General features: G+C 45.9%; 1 protein-coding gene across 1 annotated transcript in view; it reads left to right on the top strand.

The window, feature by feature from the left end:
- LOC106601832 (serine/threonine-protein kinase LMTK2) overlaps window positions 1-18,141 on the top strand; it is a 74,864-nt gene that overhangs the window by 31,389 nt on the left and 25,334 nt on the right. Inside the window, exons 2-6 of the mRNA XM_082972806.1 lie at window positions 8,199-8,332; window positions 9,207-9,360; window positions 12,557-12,633; window positions 14,116-14,234; window positions 14,656-14,743. Of these exons, the coding sequence (XP_082828932.1) occupies window positions 8,199-8,332; window positions 9,207-9,360; window positions 12,557-12,633; window positions 14,116-14,234; window positions 14,656-14,743 (572 nt within the window). The remainder of the gene's footprint in view (window positions 1-8,198; window positions 8,333-9,206; window positions 9,361-12,556; window positions 12,634-14,115; window positions 14,235-14,655; window positions 14,744-18,141) is intronic.

The raw sequence follows: 18,141 nt of genomic DNA on the forward strand, positions 1-18,141 counted from the left end.
ACTGGCGTTGAAAAATCATAATCGGGCGACCTCTAATCCAGACCAAATCTGAACCAATCAGACATCTGTTTCACAAGTTTGGACATCACAGTAGAGATCAGTAGAGTTTTTAGCGCAGTACTGTTCTCTACTGTGCTGTCCAAACCTATAAAACATAGACATCTATGTGGCTCAGTTGGCCGGTATGGCTCAGTTGGTAGAGCATGGTGTTTGCAACGCCAGGGTTGTGGGTTCAATTCCCACGGGGGACCAGTACGGGGGGGAAAAAATGTATGCATTCACTACTGTAAGTCGCTCTGGATAAGAGCGTCTGCTAAATGACTAAAATGTAAATGTAAATCTATGATTGGTTCAGATTTGGTCCGGTCAGGGCGAACTGGCCAAATTTCAACTACTTTTCAACGTCCATGGACATCCGGTGTCGGTCGGTGCTCAGTGGGTGAGGATGCTTGTTACAGTAAATGGAAACTGGGTAGGTGGTAGATGTCAGTAAAAGCTGTGAGAGAGCGGTAGAGTGAGCGGTTGTGCAGACTGTTTTCAGAACTGCTATGAGCTGAACATAACAGTATACCAGTGGAAGGGAGGACAGTAGCAGGTGACCCTATGAGCTGAACATAACAGTATACCAGTGGAAGGGAGGACAGTAGCAGGTGACCCTATGAGCTGAACATAACAGTATACCAGTGGAAGGGAGGACAGTAGCAGGTGACCCTATGAGCTGAACATAACAGTATACCAGTGGAAGGGAGGACAGTAGCAGGTGACCCTATGAGCTGAACATAACAGTATACCAGTGGAAGGGAGGACAGTAGCAGGTGACTCTATGAGCTGAACATAACAGTATACCAGTGGAAGGGAGGACAGTAGCAGGTGACCCTATGAGCTGAACATAACAGTATACCAGTGGAAGGGAGGACAGTAGCAGGTGACCCTATGAGCTGAACATAACAGTATACCAGTGGAAGGGAGGACAGTAGCAGGTGACCCTATGAGCTGAACATAACAGTATACCAGTGGAAGGGAGGACAGTAACAGGTGACCCTATGAGCTGAACATAACAGTATACCAGTGGAAGGGAGGACAGTAGCAGGTGACTCTATGAGCTGAACATAACAGTATACCAGTGGAAGGGAGGACAGTAGCAGGTGACCCTATGAGCTGAACATAACAGTATACCAGTGGAAGGGAGGACAGTAGCAGGTGACCCTATGAGCTGAACATAACAGTATACCAGTGGAAGGGAGGACAGTAGCAGGTGACCCTATAAGCTGAACATAACAGTATACCAGTGGAAGGGAGGACAGTAGCAGGAGACCCTATGAGCTGAACATAACAGTATACCAGTGGAAGGGAGGACAGTAGCAGGTGACCCTATGAGCTGAACATAACAGTATACCAGTGGAAGGGAGGACAGTAGCAGGTGACCCTATGAGCTGAACATAACAGTATACCAGTGGAAGGGAGGACAGTAGCAGGTGACCCTATGAGCTGAACATAACAGTATACCAGTGGAAGGGAGGGCAGTAGCAGGTGACCCTATGAGCTGAACATAACAGTACACCAGTGGAAGGGAGGACAGTAGCAGGTGACCCTATGAGCTGAACATAACAGTATACCAGTGGAAGGGAGGACAGTAGCAGGTGACCCTATGAGCTGAACATAACAGTATACCAGTGGAAGGGAGGACAGTAGCAGGTGACCCTATAAGCTGAACATAACAGTATACCAGTGGAAGGGAGGACAGTAGCAGGAGACCCTATGAGCTGAACATAACAGTATACCAGTGGAAGGGAGGACAGTAGCAGGTGACCCTATGAGCTGAACATAACAGTATACCAGTGGAAGGGAGGACAGTAGCAGGTGACCCTATGAGCTGAACATAACAGTATACCAGTGGAAGGGAGGACAGTAGCAGGTGACTCTATGAGCTGAACATAACAGTATACCAGTGGAAGGGAGGACAGTAGCAGGTGACCCTATGAGCTGAACATAACAGTATACCAGTGGAAGGGAGGACAGTAGCAGGTGACCCTATGAGCTGAACATAACAGTATACCAGTGGAAGGGAGGACAGTAGCAGGTGACCCTATGAGCTGAACATAACAGTACACCAGTGGAAGGGAGGACAGTAGCAGGTGACCCTATGAGCTGAACATAACAGTATACCAGTGGAAGGGAGGACAGTAGCAGGTGACCCTATGAGCTGAACATAACAGTATACCAGTGGAAGGGAGGACAGTAGCAGGTGACCCTATGAGCTGAACATAACAGTATACCAGTGGAAGGGAGGACAGTAGCAGGTGACCCTATGAGCTGAACATAACAGTACACCAGTGGAAGGGAGGACAGTAGCAGGTGACCCTATGAGCTGAACATAACAGTATACCAGTGGAAGGGAGGACAGTAGCAGGTGACCCTATGAGCTGAACATAACAGTACACCAGTGGAAGGGAGGACAGTAGCAGGTGACCCTATGAGCTGAACATAACAGTATACCAGTGGAAGGGAGGACAGTAGCAGGAGACCCTATGAGCTGAACATAACAGTATACCAGTGGAAGGGAGGACAGTAGCAGGTGACCCTATGAGCTGAACATAACAGTATACCAGTGGAAGGGAGGACAGTAACAGGTGACTCTATGAGCTGAACATAACAGTATACCAGTGGAAGGGAGGACAGTAGCAGGTGACCCTATGAGCTGAACATAACAGTATACCAGTGGAAGGGAGGACAGTAGCAGGTGACCCTATGAGCTGAACATAACAGTATACCAGTGGAAGGGAGGACAGTAGCAGGTGACTCTATGAGCTGAACATAACAGTATACCAGTGGAAGGGAGGACAGTAGCAGGTGACCCTATGAGCTGAACATAACAGTACACCAGTGGAAGGGAGGACAGTAGCAGGTGACCCTATGAGCTGAACATAACAGTATACCAGTGGAAGGGAGGACAGTAGCAGGTGACCCTATGAGCTGAACATAACAGTATACCAGTGGAAGGGAGGACAGTAGCAGGTGACCCTATGAGCTGAACATAACAGTACACCAGTGGAAGGGAGGACAGTAGCAGGTAACCCTATGAGCTGAACATAACAGTATACCAGTGGAAGGGAGGACAGTAGCAGGTGACCCTATGAGCTGAACATAACAGTACACCAGTGGAAGGGAGGACAGTAGCAGGTGACCCTATGAGCTGAACATAACAGTATACCAGTGGAAGGGAGGACAGTAGCAGGTGACCCTATGAGCTGAACATAACAGTATACCAGTGGAAGGGAGGACAGTAGCAGGTGACCCTATGAGCTGAACATAACAGTATACCAGTGGAAGGGAGGACAGTAGCAGGTGACCCTATGAGCTGAACATAACAGTATACCAGTGGAAGGGAGGACAGTAGCAGGTGACCCTATGAGCTGAACATAACAGTATACCAGTGGAAGGGAGGACAGTAGCAGGTGACCCTATGAGCTGAACATAACAGTATACCAGTGGAAGGGAGGACAGTAGCAGGTGACTCTATGAGCTGAACATAACAGTATACCAGTTGAAGGGAGGACAGTAGCAGGTGACTCTATGAGCTGAACATAACAGTATACCAGTGGAAGGGAGGACAGTAGCAGGTGACCCTATGAGCTGAACATAACAGTATACCAGTGGAAGGGAGGACAGTAGCAGGTGACCCTATGAGCTGAACATAACAGTATACCAGTGGAAGGGAGGACAGTAGCAGGTGACTCTATGAGCTGAACATAACAGTATACCAGTGGAAGGGAGGACAGTAGCAGGTAACCCTATGAGCTGAACATAACAGTATACCAGTGGAAGGGAGGACAGTAGCAGGTGACCCTATGAGCTGAACATAACAGTATACCAGTGGAAGGGAGGACAGTAGCAGGTGACCCTATGAGCTGAACATAACAGTATACCAGTGGAAGGGAGGACAGTAGCAGGAGACCCTATGAGCTGAACATAACAGTATACCAGTGGAAGGGAGGACAGTAACAGGTGACTCTATGAGCTGAACATAACAGTATACCAGTGGAAGGGAGGACAGTAGCAGGAGACCCTATGAGCTGAACATAACAGTATACCAGTGGAAGGGAGGACAGTAGCAGGTGACCCTATGAGCTGAACATAACAGTATACCAGTGGAAGGGAGGACAGTAGCAGGTGACCCTATGAGCTGAACATAACAGTATACCAGTGGAAGGGAGGACAGTAGCAGGTGACCCTATGAGCTGAACATAACAGTATACCAGTGGAAGGGAGGACAGTAGCAGGTGACCCTATGAGCTGAACATAACAGTATACCAGTGGAAGGGAGGACAGTAGCAGGTGACCCTATGAGCTGAACATAACAGTATACCAGTGGAAGGGAGGACAGTAGCAGGTGACCCTATGAGCTGAACATAACAGTACACCAGTGGAAGGGAGGACAGTAGCAGGTGACTCTATGAGCTGAACATAACAGTATACCAGTGGAAGGGAGGACAGTAGCAGGTGACCCTATGAGCTGAACATAACAGTATACCAGTGGAAGGGAGGACAGTAGCAGGTGACCCTATGAGCTGAACATAACAGTATACCAGTGGAAGGGAGGACAGTAGCAGGTGACCCTATGAGCTGAACATAACAGTATACCAGTGGAAGGGAGGACAGTAGCAGGTGACTCTATGAGCTGAACATAACAGTATACCAGTGGAAGGGAGGACAGTAGCAGGTGACCCTATGAGCTGAACATAACAGTATACCAGTGGAAGGGAGGACAGTAGCAGGTGACCCTATGAGCTGAACATAACAGTATACCAGTGGAAGGGAGGACAGTAGCAGGTGACCCTATGAGCTGAACATAACAGTATACCAGTGGAAGGGAGGACAGTAGCAGGTGACCCTATGAGCTGAACATAACAGTATACCAGTGGAAGGGAGGACAGTAGCAGGTGACCCTATGAGCTGAACATAACAGTATACCAGTGGAAGGGAGGACAGTAGCAGGTGACCCTATGAGCTGAACATAACAGTATACCAGTGGAAGGGAGGACAGTAGCAGGTGACCCTATGAGCTGAACATAACAGTATACCAGTGGAAGGGAGGACAGTAGCAGGTGACCCTATGAGCTGAACATAACAGTATACCAGTGGAAGGGAGGACAGTAGCAGGTGACCCTATGAGCTGAACATAACAGTATACCAGTGGAAGGGAGGACAGTAGCAGGTGACCCTATGAGCTGAACATAACAGTATACCAGTGGAAGGGAGGACAGTAGCAGGTGACCCTATGAGCTGAACATAACAGTATACCAGTGGAAGGGAGGACAGTAGCAGGAGACCCTATGAGCTGAACATAACAGTATACCAGTGGAAGGGAGGACAGTAGCAGGTGACCCTATGAGCTGAACATAACAGTATACCAGTGGAAGGGAGGACAGTAACAGGTGACCCTATGAGCTGAACATAACAGTATACCAGTGGAAGGGAGGACAGTAGCAGGTGACCCTATGAGCTGAACATAACAGTATACCAGTGGAAGGGAGGACAGTAGCAGGAGACCCTATGAGCTGAACATAACAGTATACCAGTGGAAGGGAGGACAGTAGCAGGTGACCCTATGAGCTGAACATAACAGTATACCAGTGGAAGGGAGGACAGTAGCAGGTAACCCTATGAGCTGAACATAACAGTACACCAGTGGAAGGGAGGACAGTAGCAGGTGACCCTATGAGCTGAACATAACAGTATACCAGTGGAAGGGAGGACAGCAGCAGGTGACCCTATGAGCTGAACATAACAGTATACCAGTGGAAGGGAGGACAGCAGCAGGTGACCCAACTGGTTTGTGACTACTATGATTTCCCATTGTAGCCAATTCAATTACTGATATTTTGGTAATTACGTTACCGATTTGGTACCAGAATTAGGAATTTTAATAACTTAATAATGAATAAACAAACTTGATATAAGTAAAACACTAACTAATTGGTAGGTTTACCTTGTTACTTCTGCAAACTTTGAGAGAGAGAGAGAGAGAGAGAGAGAGAGAGATATTTTTGTAACAAAATTACATGGCAATGTTTCTTAAACTTACAGAAGGAAACTAAATATGTGTTAATATTAGTTGGCAGGGGTCTTTAATGATTATGTTGTATTTCTATTACCTTTTTTAAGACTTCTCGTATATGTTGTCTAAGACCCATTTTCAATCTGCTTGACCAGAAATCAAAGCCTTTGCAAATTTTTGGGATGGAAAATGGTTCAAACATTTATATATGCCTTAATATGTCAGAAATATAGACTCTTAGCTTTCATTTGACACCCAATTTCACATTCTCCTAAGAACTTCACATGTTGGTGCTCATGGGTCCTTTACGTGGAAATGCTTTACTGCTCCGACTACTACAACCACACTCTCTGCCAACATAAGACATTCAGTAGATGTGGGTTAGGCCTATCTTGGAAATCACTTATTTTAGTAGGCTAGTCTTATTTGGTTGTAATTCCGATAGATGATATGTATTGGTTTCCACGGAGACTGGCTGCTGTTAGTGCTGGTAGCCTATAGCTAAGCCTACTGGAGTATCAGTTGCAGCGCGGTGAAGTGAATCTAAAATTATGGCTGACACATTGAATCATATCTAATGCTCCCCAAGGTGCTGCACTGATGAGTCTGACTGGCCTGATTGAGTGCTCTGTGTACGGCAGCACCAGTTGTTTGACCACAGTGATACTACTAGGGTTTCTGTTGGCCAGCTCTCCCAGGCTATTTCCTCTGGCTTATTAAAGCTCTAGGGCTCACTTCATTTAAAATAGTAGTGTGTAGTTAAACACAGAACTATGACAATCCTACCTAAACTAAGTGCATAGGCTATCCATTGTCAAAAGTGGACTCTTTATGTTCCCTTCCTCATCTAATTTCCTCAATCTACTGATGTAAAAGGACCGGAGCGGTGAAGGTAAAATACCCAGTAGGCATCCTCCATATTGCTTTCACCTGTCCTGTGTATATAGTGCTATATCATCATGACAGGTAGGTGATGATGAAGCCACTTCAGGATATTGACATACAGGAGTATCTGACACAGGGCTGGGGCAGAAGTCAGTCAGTCAGAGGGTAGCCTGTGTTCCAGATAGAATGTGTGGAGAATCAGATTACTGACATAGGATCATTAGCCTATATCTAGGCCTGTATCTGGGCTCTCGAGTGGCGCAGCTGTCTATGGCACTGCATCTCAGTGCTAGAGGCGTCACTACAGTCCCTGGTTCGAATCCAGTCGGTATCACATCCCACTGTGATTGGGAGTCCCATAGGGCGGCGCACAATTGGCCCAGCATCGTCCGGGTTTGTCCCGGGTAGGCCCTCCATTGTAAATAAGAATTTGTTATTAACTGACTTGCCTAGTTAAATAAAGGTTACATTTAAAAACATTTACATTTAAATCATTTTTTAAATTTAACTTTTAACTATCATGCTGGTGTGGTACTGGTTACTGAGATTGTAAACACTTCTTATATGATAGTGCAGATCTGTATCAGGCCTAGATGAAGTGTAGCGGGGATGAATGAGTTGGAGTGTCCGTAGTCGATTGTGAGTGGTTTGCTGTGTAAACATGTCTTTTTGGGAGGAGGAGGATGGTGGTGGTGATGGGGTCAGTCAGTCCAGCCTCTGTTGATAGGGCTGTGGTGACAGAATGGTGAGGGGGTGGAGAGAGGATCTTGTCAGCACACTTGACATCTGAACTGCTGGCCCAGCATCTCCAGCATCCAACACGTTTTACTGCCCTGTGTGGACCCTGTCAGCCAGTTGATGTACTAATGGGAAGGAGTGTGAGTGGGGGAGGGTTCAAGATGCCAATGAAATGGTAAAAGAGAAATGGACCTCTCAAGCCTCAGCTTGTTCTGGCCTCTGAGATGTAGAACGTGACACCAGAAACAGGATATGATCATCATAAGGAAACACCTAGGCCTATATGAATACCAGTCATCACAATTGAATGTATATTTAGCTTTTTTTGTTCATGTCCATTACTGGCGAGGAACACCAGCCTATCAAATAGGCATATCTGTGCTTGCAGCGCTGCATAACACTGTTCACTGTCCCAGTGGCATGTACAATACTTGTTCTTGATACAGCTTGAACTTTTGAGCTGCTCAGCACATCGCTGTATGGCAGAACTAATATTCTTTGACCTGTCTGTTTTCAGGGGAGACTGCAGATGGCCAGCCGTCTGTCTCTCTACACCTCTCTGTGGTTGTGTCACTGACTGCCCTGCTGGCCCTGGTGACCCTGCTGGTGAACTGTGTGACTTGCTGCAAGGAGCGGGAGGTCAATTTCAAGGTGAGACTCTCAGGCACCTGACAACAACACGTAGTAGGCTTAAGTCACTGTCGGGACATTCTGTGCATATCTAATTTGCTCCAAAGGGAAGCTAAATAAAGTCATGGTATTGTTTGGTGGCCTAATTTACACAGACCTGTCTTGCAGTACTTTGTAGGCCATTTAATTATTATTATTTTTTAAATTGAACCTTTATTTAACTAGGCAAGTCAGTTAAGAACAAATTCTTATTTACAATAATGGCCTACCGGGGAACAGTGGGTTAACTGCCTTGTTTGGTTCAGAACGACAGATTTTTACCTTGTCAGCTTGGGGATTCGATCCAGCAACCTTTCGGTTACTGGTCCAACGCTCTAACCACTAGGCTACCTGCCATGACCCAGGATTTTAGAACCCTTGCTTTGAGATATTGGCTATGATTAATGTAATGAGTTAAAGGGATAGTTCACCCAAATTAAAAAAGGACATTGGTTTCCTAAGCAGTCTATGGTCAATGTATGACAAAGTAAATCCATGCTTTGGTTTAGTTTCCCTGGCACTGTTTGCAAATGCTAACGTTTTAGCATTTGTGGCACAAATCCAAATCCCATTGAAGTCATGGGACTGATATTAGCATGTTTCTCACATCATGTCCAAGTAATCCAAAAGTATCTCAAATAAATGTTACGGTCACTTAGATGATTTGAACATGATGTGCAAATAAATGCTAATATGATCATTCTGTTTTGGTCAAGTTCAAGGATTAAACATGTTAATTTGACTCATCTCGCTCTGCCTCATCCATATGTAACACACATACAGTTATAATGTACACTGGTGTCAGAAGTGGGATCCCTGTGTTTGGTGAACACCGTTGTACTATTGTGTTTTTCAGGAGTTTGAGGACAATTTTGAGGATGAGATTGACTTCACCCCTCCAGCTGAAGACACCCCCTCCATGCAGTCCCCTGCTGAGGTGTACACCCTGGCAGTGCCCCCTGTGGCCCTGCCTGGACCCCCCCACCTGGAGACACCCCCCCGCATCTCAGGTCAGGGGTCAGACACCCTTACTTTCCTTAGATGCATAGTCCTACCAGCACACTACACATAGGACCACATTTTTTTTTATCCTGACCCTTTGCCATAACTTGGCATACAGTATCCAGGGTTGTGTTTATTAGGCACAAAACCGACTGAAACAGGAAGGGACTTCCTGGAAATGCACATAAGAAATGCAACCTTTTTATTTCCCGTTGCGAAACGTCTTCAAATGTTTTCTGTCGCGTGCCGGAATTAATGTGACCCAGCAGGCATACTGTATCAGTCAGCTGAAGTTGATCCCGTCATCATTCCCTTTGGACTTTCTCCTCTGCTTTTTACAGGTTGATTGGGATGAGTCTTGTCCTTGAGGCAGAGTAGAGCAGTTTCCGCTAGATGAACCAGACGCAGAGTAAAAGTGAATAAAAACAAAAATGTGCTTTTTGGTTGTAATTTAAGGTTACGGTTAGGCATAAGGTTTGCTGTGTGGTTAGGGTTAATAACATTTTATGACTTTGTGGCTGTGCAAGCTAGTGACCACCCTGCGGAGCTGCCTCGAGTACATGAGTCATCTCAATAAATGCCAACCTGCCTGCTTTTTTTTATACTTTAATTGGGACACTGTCATGCACTGCCTAGAGGCAACAACACATCTAATTATCTGGCAGCCTATATCCCTGGGTTTACTACTCTCTCCACACATGACCAAGACCTCTGGTTCTACTGAAGCAGTATGTCAGCCCTGCTTCCAGCCAGTGACATTATAGTAGGTTTATAGTCTGTAAACGTCGTCACATGCTCCTTTGAAGTAGCCATAAAAGCTAAACTTTGTTATGGCCTCCATCAGCCGTTCAGTATTTATGTAATTCTCTAAGTAGGAGTCTTTTCTCTGTTTCTCGTATGCAGTGTGATAGCCTTTGAGCTGTGCCAGTCAGTCATTGCATAACAGGGCTGTGCTACATTCTCAGTAGCTCCCCCTTGGGTAGTGGACAGGTGCTAGTCTCCAAACACTCCCTGATGCTGTTGTATCAGGCACACACGATGTTGTGTGAGCGAATAATTTGCTTTTGTTTCATTGCATAGGGCCAGGGCTTATGTCTTTGTACTTATTATGGATTTGTGACTTAATTTGATGGCTAGATGTGATCACTCCATTTAAAGGAGTGCCAGGCTGATTATCATAGGGGCCCTTTGAAAAAGAAAATGTTCAGCCCGCTAAGATCAAGATTAGGTCCACAACTGATGCAAAAACATGACTGCATTATCGCACAAATGCTGTTTATGTCTGGGGAGTAGGTCAAATCCTTGTAATTTTATCATGTACTATTGTAAAGGATTTACTCAAATGCTTAGCCAGATTATTTTAGTCTCTAAGAGTACCCCCACTGATTCATATGAAGACAGGATAGGGCCAAATCTGTCTGAGGTGCATATAGGCCTAGAGTTTATATTCTACTTCCTGGTCCGTAATACATTCGGGGCTCTAAATTAACATTTTTTTTATTGGTAGCAGTGGTCCTCTCAACTGAAAAATGTTAGGAAGCACCACATTAAATTTAGGAGCACCAGAAAATAAGATTTAAAAAAAAAAATTGATTGAGATACAGCTTGTATTTACAGCCTACACTGTAAAGACATGAGTTTATTATAAAAGCTAAAGTGTTGATGAATACCTCTCATTGAAATTACAAAGTCATTTGTGGAATATTAGTTTTTTCTACGTTGTGTAAAACCAGTACATTAAATTGTACACTATCTCTAAAAATGTCCCATTTGCGATGATGACATGCAAGAGATCTGTCATTCATTCATTGGTATGATCATTGATCTCCTGAAGAAGCTATCCCTTTTCCTTTCTTTCTGTGCCACAAAATGTTTGGATATACTGGTAGGGCTCCCGAGTGACGCAGCGGTCTAAGGCACTGCATCTCAGTGAAAGAGGCGTCACTACAGTCCCTGGTTCGAATCCAGGCTGTATCACATCTGGCCGTGATTGGGAGTCCCATAGGGTGGCGCACAATTGGCCCAGCGTCGTTCGGGTTTGGCCGGGGTAGGCCGTCATTGTAAATAAGAATTTGTTCTTAACTGACTTGTCTAGTTAAATAAAAAAAGTTACCAGGTTGTTAGCTAGCTAGCCAATGAGGTGACATGACTGAACAAAGTATAAACGGTGGTTAGTTAAATGGTTAGTTAATAGTTTTATAATGGCATGATTTGAATGTGAAATGTGGTCCCCCGCTATAGGAAGATAGAAATGTTTAGGCGGTAATATCGGTCAAATCTTTTGACCTGGTTGGGCTACAAGCAAGCAGTTTTTTTGCTGTAGTAATGGTGCAACCATGACAGTATCAAATCAGATTGTTTTCTCTAGGGCACTCGGAAACAACGGTACAGCGAAGCCTTATCGTTAGGCTACAACAATTATTATCTGGGAGATCTTTTCCTAGTTGCACAGTGCTCCCAAAATAACATCTGACCGCTCAAAAAATTGTTTTTCGCATATGCGACCAAATTAGTTTTACTTTAGAGCTCTGAATACTTTTGATGTTAATTAAGTCCCCTCAATAATGTTTGTTGACCTGATTGTGTGGGCAACCCCTGCATAACTTCTGTTGGCTAACTTGGCTTAGTGAAGCCACATCTGCGGGCTGTTTTCCTCATGTACTGTAAGACATTTCTAAGTAGATTCAGTGGCATGTGACAGAAATACTGACCCTTGGATATTTCCTTCTGTACTAGTTCCATATGGGGCCCTGTGTAAGGTCAAAGGTTAGCCACAGTTTACATGCTCAGGCTTCATATGGGAAGGGACTAGATTAACATCTTTATGTATGAAGCTTTTGTTTAAACTCTCCTGTACCTTTTTCCTGGGAATCCATAATGTGTAACACTGCTGTTGTTTTGCCATGAGTAAATACAGCCAGAACATATCCTGGCCTGAGCATCTGATCTGAATAGAATCCTGCTACTGTGTTTAGATAACACAGTAGCTCCAGTATTCTGTATTGATTGAATTCATGCCCTGGCTGCATCTCTTCAGAGAGGAAAAACCATACAGATGAACATTTGATTTCATGCAACAGCCTAGTTAAATAAATAAAAATAGAAACAACAAACAGATCTGGGACCAGAATGCTGTGTATTACGACATACCTGCAGATCACACACACTAACTCTGTTTTTTGGGGGGGGTTTTGGCCACCGCAGTGGGTTCCACTGGCTCTCAGGTGGTCCGTCACAGTCTCAGCTACATCCAGGAGATTGGGAACGGCTGGTTTGGCAAGGTAAGAATTTTCTTCCTGACCAAGGCCGCAAAATTCTGTTACCTTTCCCAAAATTCCAACCCTACTCCAGACGCTTTAGTCATTTGTCTCCAGTAGCCTGTACAGTGTGTTTGAGAGGGAGCGAGTATTTCACCCGGGGTTGAATTTTGGTGTACGTAATAACAAAAGCAGACAACTGCTCACTTAGTCACAGTTGAAGCTCATCCTTAATGATATAACATGGTAAATATGAGCAGAGTAGCCCCTCAGCCTCTGGTCCTTCACCACCTGGCAGTGTTCTATGTTGTGATTCCTCTGCTGTCTCTCCATGGCTCCCCTGGCCTTGACCCATCCCGTAGCTACCCCCCCCAATCCCGTAGCTACCCCCCCAATCCCGTAGCTACCCCCCCCCAATCCCGTAGCTACCCCCCCCAATCCCGTAGCTACCCCCCCAATCCCGTAGCTACCCCCCCCAATCCCGTAGCTACCCCCCCCCAATCCCGTAGCTACCCCCCCAATCCCGTAGCTACCCCCCCAATCCCGTAGCTACCCCCCCAATCCCGTAGCTACCCCCCCAATCCCGTAGCTACCCCCCCAATCCCGTAGCTACCCCCCCAATCCCGTAGCTACCCCCCCAATCCCGTAGCTACCCCCCCAATCCCGTAGCTACCCCCCCATCCCGTAGCTACCCCCCCCCAATCCCGTAGCTACCCCCCCCAATCCCGTAGCTACCCCCCCAATCCCGTAGCTACCCCCCCAATCCCGTAGCTCCCCCCCAATCCCGTAGCTCCCCCCCAATCCCGTAGCTCCCCCCCAATCCCGTAGCTCCCCCCCCAATCCCGTAGCTCCCCCCCAATCCCGTAGCTCCCCCCAATCCCGTAGCTCCCCCCCAATCCCGTAGCTCCCCCCCCCAATCCCGTAGCTACCCCCCCAATCCCGTAGCTACCCCCCCAATCCCGTAGCTACCCCCCCAATCCCGTAGCTACACCCCCCCTCCTCTAGCTACATCCCCCCCTCATCCTCTAGCTACACCCCCCCATCCTCTAGCTACACCCCCCCATCCTCTAGCTACATCCCCCCCATCCTCTAGCTACATCCCCCCCTCATCCTCTAGCTACATCCCCCCCTCATCCTCTAGCTACACCCCCCCCATCCTCTAGCTACATCCCCCCCTCATCCTCTAGCTACATCCCCCCCCTCATCCTCTAGCTACATCCCCCCCCTCATCCTCTAGCTACATCCCCCCCCTCATCCTCTAGCTACATCCCCCCCCTCATCCTCTAGCTACACCCCCCCCTCATCCTCTAGCTACATCCCCATCCTCTAGCTACATCCCCATCCTCTAGCTACATCCCCACCATCCTGCCCTTGTTTTCAGAAAGAGCTGGCTTCCTGCCTTTCTACAAACTACCAGTGTTTTGGCTCGACCCATAACAGACATCACCCATGCTTTCTGTGCGTTTCCTTCCCCGCACTCTAACCTGTGTGTGTGTGTGTGTCCAGGTCCTCCTCAGTGAGATCTACACAGACCCGGGTGGGGCCAAGGTGGTGGTCAAGGAGCTGAAGGCTAACGCAAGTGCCATGGAGCAGAATGACTTCCTGCAGCACGGAGACCCTTACAGGTGAGCTACTGGCATGTCTGCTGGGAGAGGCTGAAAAGGGGCATTTTGGCCATTTATTATATTGTCATGGCAATATCAGGGTCATTTTCAGGTTTTCAGGACAATTTTTCCAAAGACCCAGTTCCAACAATAGGCTAAATGGAACACACCAGATTAATTTAGAAAATGCGTTATGGCAAGAATCTAAATAACAGATCTTTCAGTACTTGAATAAAGTAACTAAGGTATTATAATGACAGCTACACCTCACTTCTCCTAGTGGAGCAGCACCCTCTGCCTTCTAACTTGGACACTGCAGAGTGTTCTTATTTCACTAGTCTTTAGTAACAGAATGGGACTGGAAGAGGGCTGTAGTCCTCCAGTATTCACATCAGTGATCTAGACTACAGTAGATTGTCTTAACCGGTGTTTCTCTTCATAGAGTTCTGGTGCACCCTAACATTCTACAGTGTCTGGGCCAGTGTGTGGAGGCTATCCCCTTCCTGCTGGTCTTTGAGTACTGCGAGCTGGTGAGTGTCCTCATTTACTGTGCAACCCAGAGTTTACTATCATTTATGATCGTATGAGTCAATATACAGTACCTATTATAGTTTATCAGTGAACCCTTTTAAAAGTCAAAACATCAGAACATGTTTTGGATGGATCCCACAGCTGCCACCAAATGATATGTCAACATGCCGGGCATTTTTCCGAACTCATGATCAGAGTGGAAGGGAGTAATTAGACCATCCTGTCGGTCTGACTGTGGTAAGCTCTGCTTGTGGGCAGCTTAGACTCCAGTTCCAACGCCATCCAATAAGTAGACATCATTTAGTCTCCCAATCACCTGGCCTTACAAGCCCCCCCTCGTTTAGCCGTGCATCTTAAATTAGCTTGCCTATCCGTCTTGGGTTATTGGGGAGCCGCACTCCGTCAATGCTGTCCATCATGGCCTGATTTATCTAGTGTTTTTCTTGATCTATTCTGGGCCCTTCTTGCCCCTGTGCCTGCCCAGGACCAGAGAGCTGCATAGCAGCAGGTTTCATCAGGGACCCGTCTCAGCTCACATTCCCTCCCTCAACCAGCAAACAGGCTCCATTTACCCCACATCCTGCTGTGTTTGTGTGTTTTCTCTCCACACGGCAATATGTTGGTCCTAATAGTGCTTTTTGTGAACTCGTGCTGTGTGCGCGCGTCAAAGTTCAGTCTTGGTAGAATATAACATTACCCTGTTGATTAGTTCCTGCCTGTCTTTAAGGATTAGCTGGGAGTTTGAGGTATTTATTTCTGTGTTTCGGGGTGACAGGCTGGCTGTAAGTCAGGCATGTGGATGGTATGTTCTGATTCAGTTCGGCCAGAGCTCATTTTTCAGTGCATCTGAAATGCTGTTACCCGCAATGGCATCAGCCCTCGGTTTAGTGTGTGTTACGCGTGTGTAAGTGAGGCGTGGGAGGGTGCCTGTGTGTGTGTTTGATATAGTGTGTGTGTGTGTGTGTGTGTGTGTTTGATATAGTGTGTGTGTGTGTGTGTTTGATATAGTGTGTGTGTGTGTGTTTGATATAGTGTGTGTGTGTGTGTGTGTGTGTGTTTGATATAGTGTGTGTGTGTGTGTGTGTGTGTGTGTGTGTGTGTGTGTGTGTTTGATATAGTGTGTGTGTGTTTGTCTTGAATGTGTTTACTGTTGGGCTTCGTGTTTGTTTGCATAGATGGTTTTACTGTGTGTGTGTCAGCCTTTGTGTGTGTGTGTGTGTGTGTGTGTGTGTGTTTGATATAGTGTGTGTGTGTGTCAGACTTTGTGTGTGTGTGTGTGTGTGCACACGTGGGAGCCCTCAAGTGACACTAACTCAGATCTAGCCTCTATAAATTAGACCCTAACCCAGATCTAGCCTCTATAAATTAGACCCTAACCCAGATCTAGCCTCTATAAATTAGACCCTAACCCAGATCTAGCCTCTATAAATTAGACTCTAACCCAGATCTAGCCTCTATAAATTAGACCCTAACCCAGATCTAGCCTCTATAAATTAGACCCTAACCCAGATCTAGCCTCTATAAATTAGACCCTAACCCAGATCTAGCCTCTATAAATTAGACCCTAACCCAGATCTAGCCTCTATAAATTAGACTCTAACCCAGATCTAGCCTCTATAAATTAGACCCTAACCCAGATCTAGCCTCTATAAATTAGACCCTAACCCAGATCTAGCCTCTATAAATTAGACCCTAACCCAGATCTAGCCTCTATAAATTAGACCCTAACCCAGATCTAGCCTCTATAAATTAGACCCTAACCCAGATCTAGCCTCTATAAATTAGACCCTAACCCAGATCTAGCCTCTATAAATTAGACCCTAACCCAGATCTAGCCTCTATAAATTAGACCCTAACCCAGATCTAGCCTCTATAAATTAGACTCTAACCCAGATCTAGCCTCTATAAATTAGACCCTAACCCAGATCTAGCCTCTATAAATTAGACCCTAACCCAGATCTAGCCTCTATAAATTAGACCCTAACCCAGATCTAGCCTCTATAAATTAGACCCTAACCCAGATCTAGCCTCTATAAATTAGACCCTAACCCAGATCTAGCCTCTATAAATTAGACTCTAACCCAGATCTAGCCTCTATAAATTAGACCCTAACCCAGATCTAGCCTCTATAAATTAGACCCTAACCCAGATCTAGCCTCTATAAATTAGACCCTAACCCAGATCTAGCCTCTATAAATTAGACCCTAACCCAGATCTAGCCTCTATAAATTAGACTCTAACCCAGATCTAGCCTCTATAAATTAGACCCTAACCCAGATCTAGCCTCTATAAATTAGACCCTAACCCAGATCTAGCCTCTATAAATTAGACTCTAACCCAGATCTAGCCTCTATAAATTAGACTCTAACCCAGATCTAGCCTCTATAAATTAGACCCTAACCCAGATCTAGCCTCTATAAATTAGACCCTAACCCAGATCTAGCCTCTATAAATTAGACTCTAACCCAGATCTAGCCTCTATAAATTAGACCCTAACCCAGATCTAGCCTCTATAAATTAGACCCTAACCCAGATCTAGCCTCTATAAATTAGACCCTAACCCAGATCTAGCCTCTATAAATTAGACCCTAACCCAGATCTAGCCTCTATAAATTAGACCCTAACCCAGATCTAGCCTCTATAAATTAGACCCTAACCCAGATCTAGCCTCTATAAATTAGACCCTAACCCAGATCTAGTCTCTATAAATTAGACTCTAACCCAGATCTAGCCTCTATAAATTAGACCCTAACCCAGATCTAGCCTCTATAAATTAGACCCTAACCCAGATCTAGCCTCTATAAATTAGACCCTAACCCAGATCTAGCCTCTATAAATTAGACTCTAACCCAGATCTAGCCTCTATAAATTAGAACCTAACCCAGATCTAGCCTCTATAAATTAGACCCTAACCCAGATCTAGCCTCTATAAATTAGACTCTAACCCAGATCTAGCCTCTATAAATTAGACCCTAACCCAGATCTAGCCTCTAAAGGGAGGAGGGATTCCCCCCATATCTCTGACAGAGCGCTCTCTCTCTGCCTGGTACTGTGCCTTGTGACTGACTGGCCGCTACTATAGCAGAGGCCTCTAACTGGTTGTAGGAAGGGGCTTTCTTAATCGACATCCAGAGGACGGAGATGGGGTTGGGCTAATGACTTAATGTTATTGTGGTCGTTAAACAACTTCAGGCTGGAGAGGAGGGTGTGAGTGGACGTTGTAACTGAGCGGGTCATCTTGGCCGGAGGTGTTAACTTGATGAGGTAGGTCAGCTCTGATGTCTCTGCAACAGTTGTTGCATCTGGTCTATGGAGGAGCTTTGAGGACTTCTTATTTTGTCACTCACCATCCGGAAGGTATGGGTGGGGTGTTTGGCACCTTTTTTATTAAATTATT

Source organism: Salmo salar, chromosome 03, assembly GCF_965601325.2.
Source record: "Salmo salar chromosome 03, fSalSal1, whole genome shotgun sequence".
In the NCBI taxonomy this organism is placed as follows: Eukaryota; Metazoa; Chordata; class Actinopteri; order Salmoniformes; family Salmonidae; genus Salmo; species Salmo salar.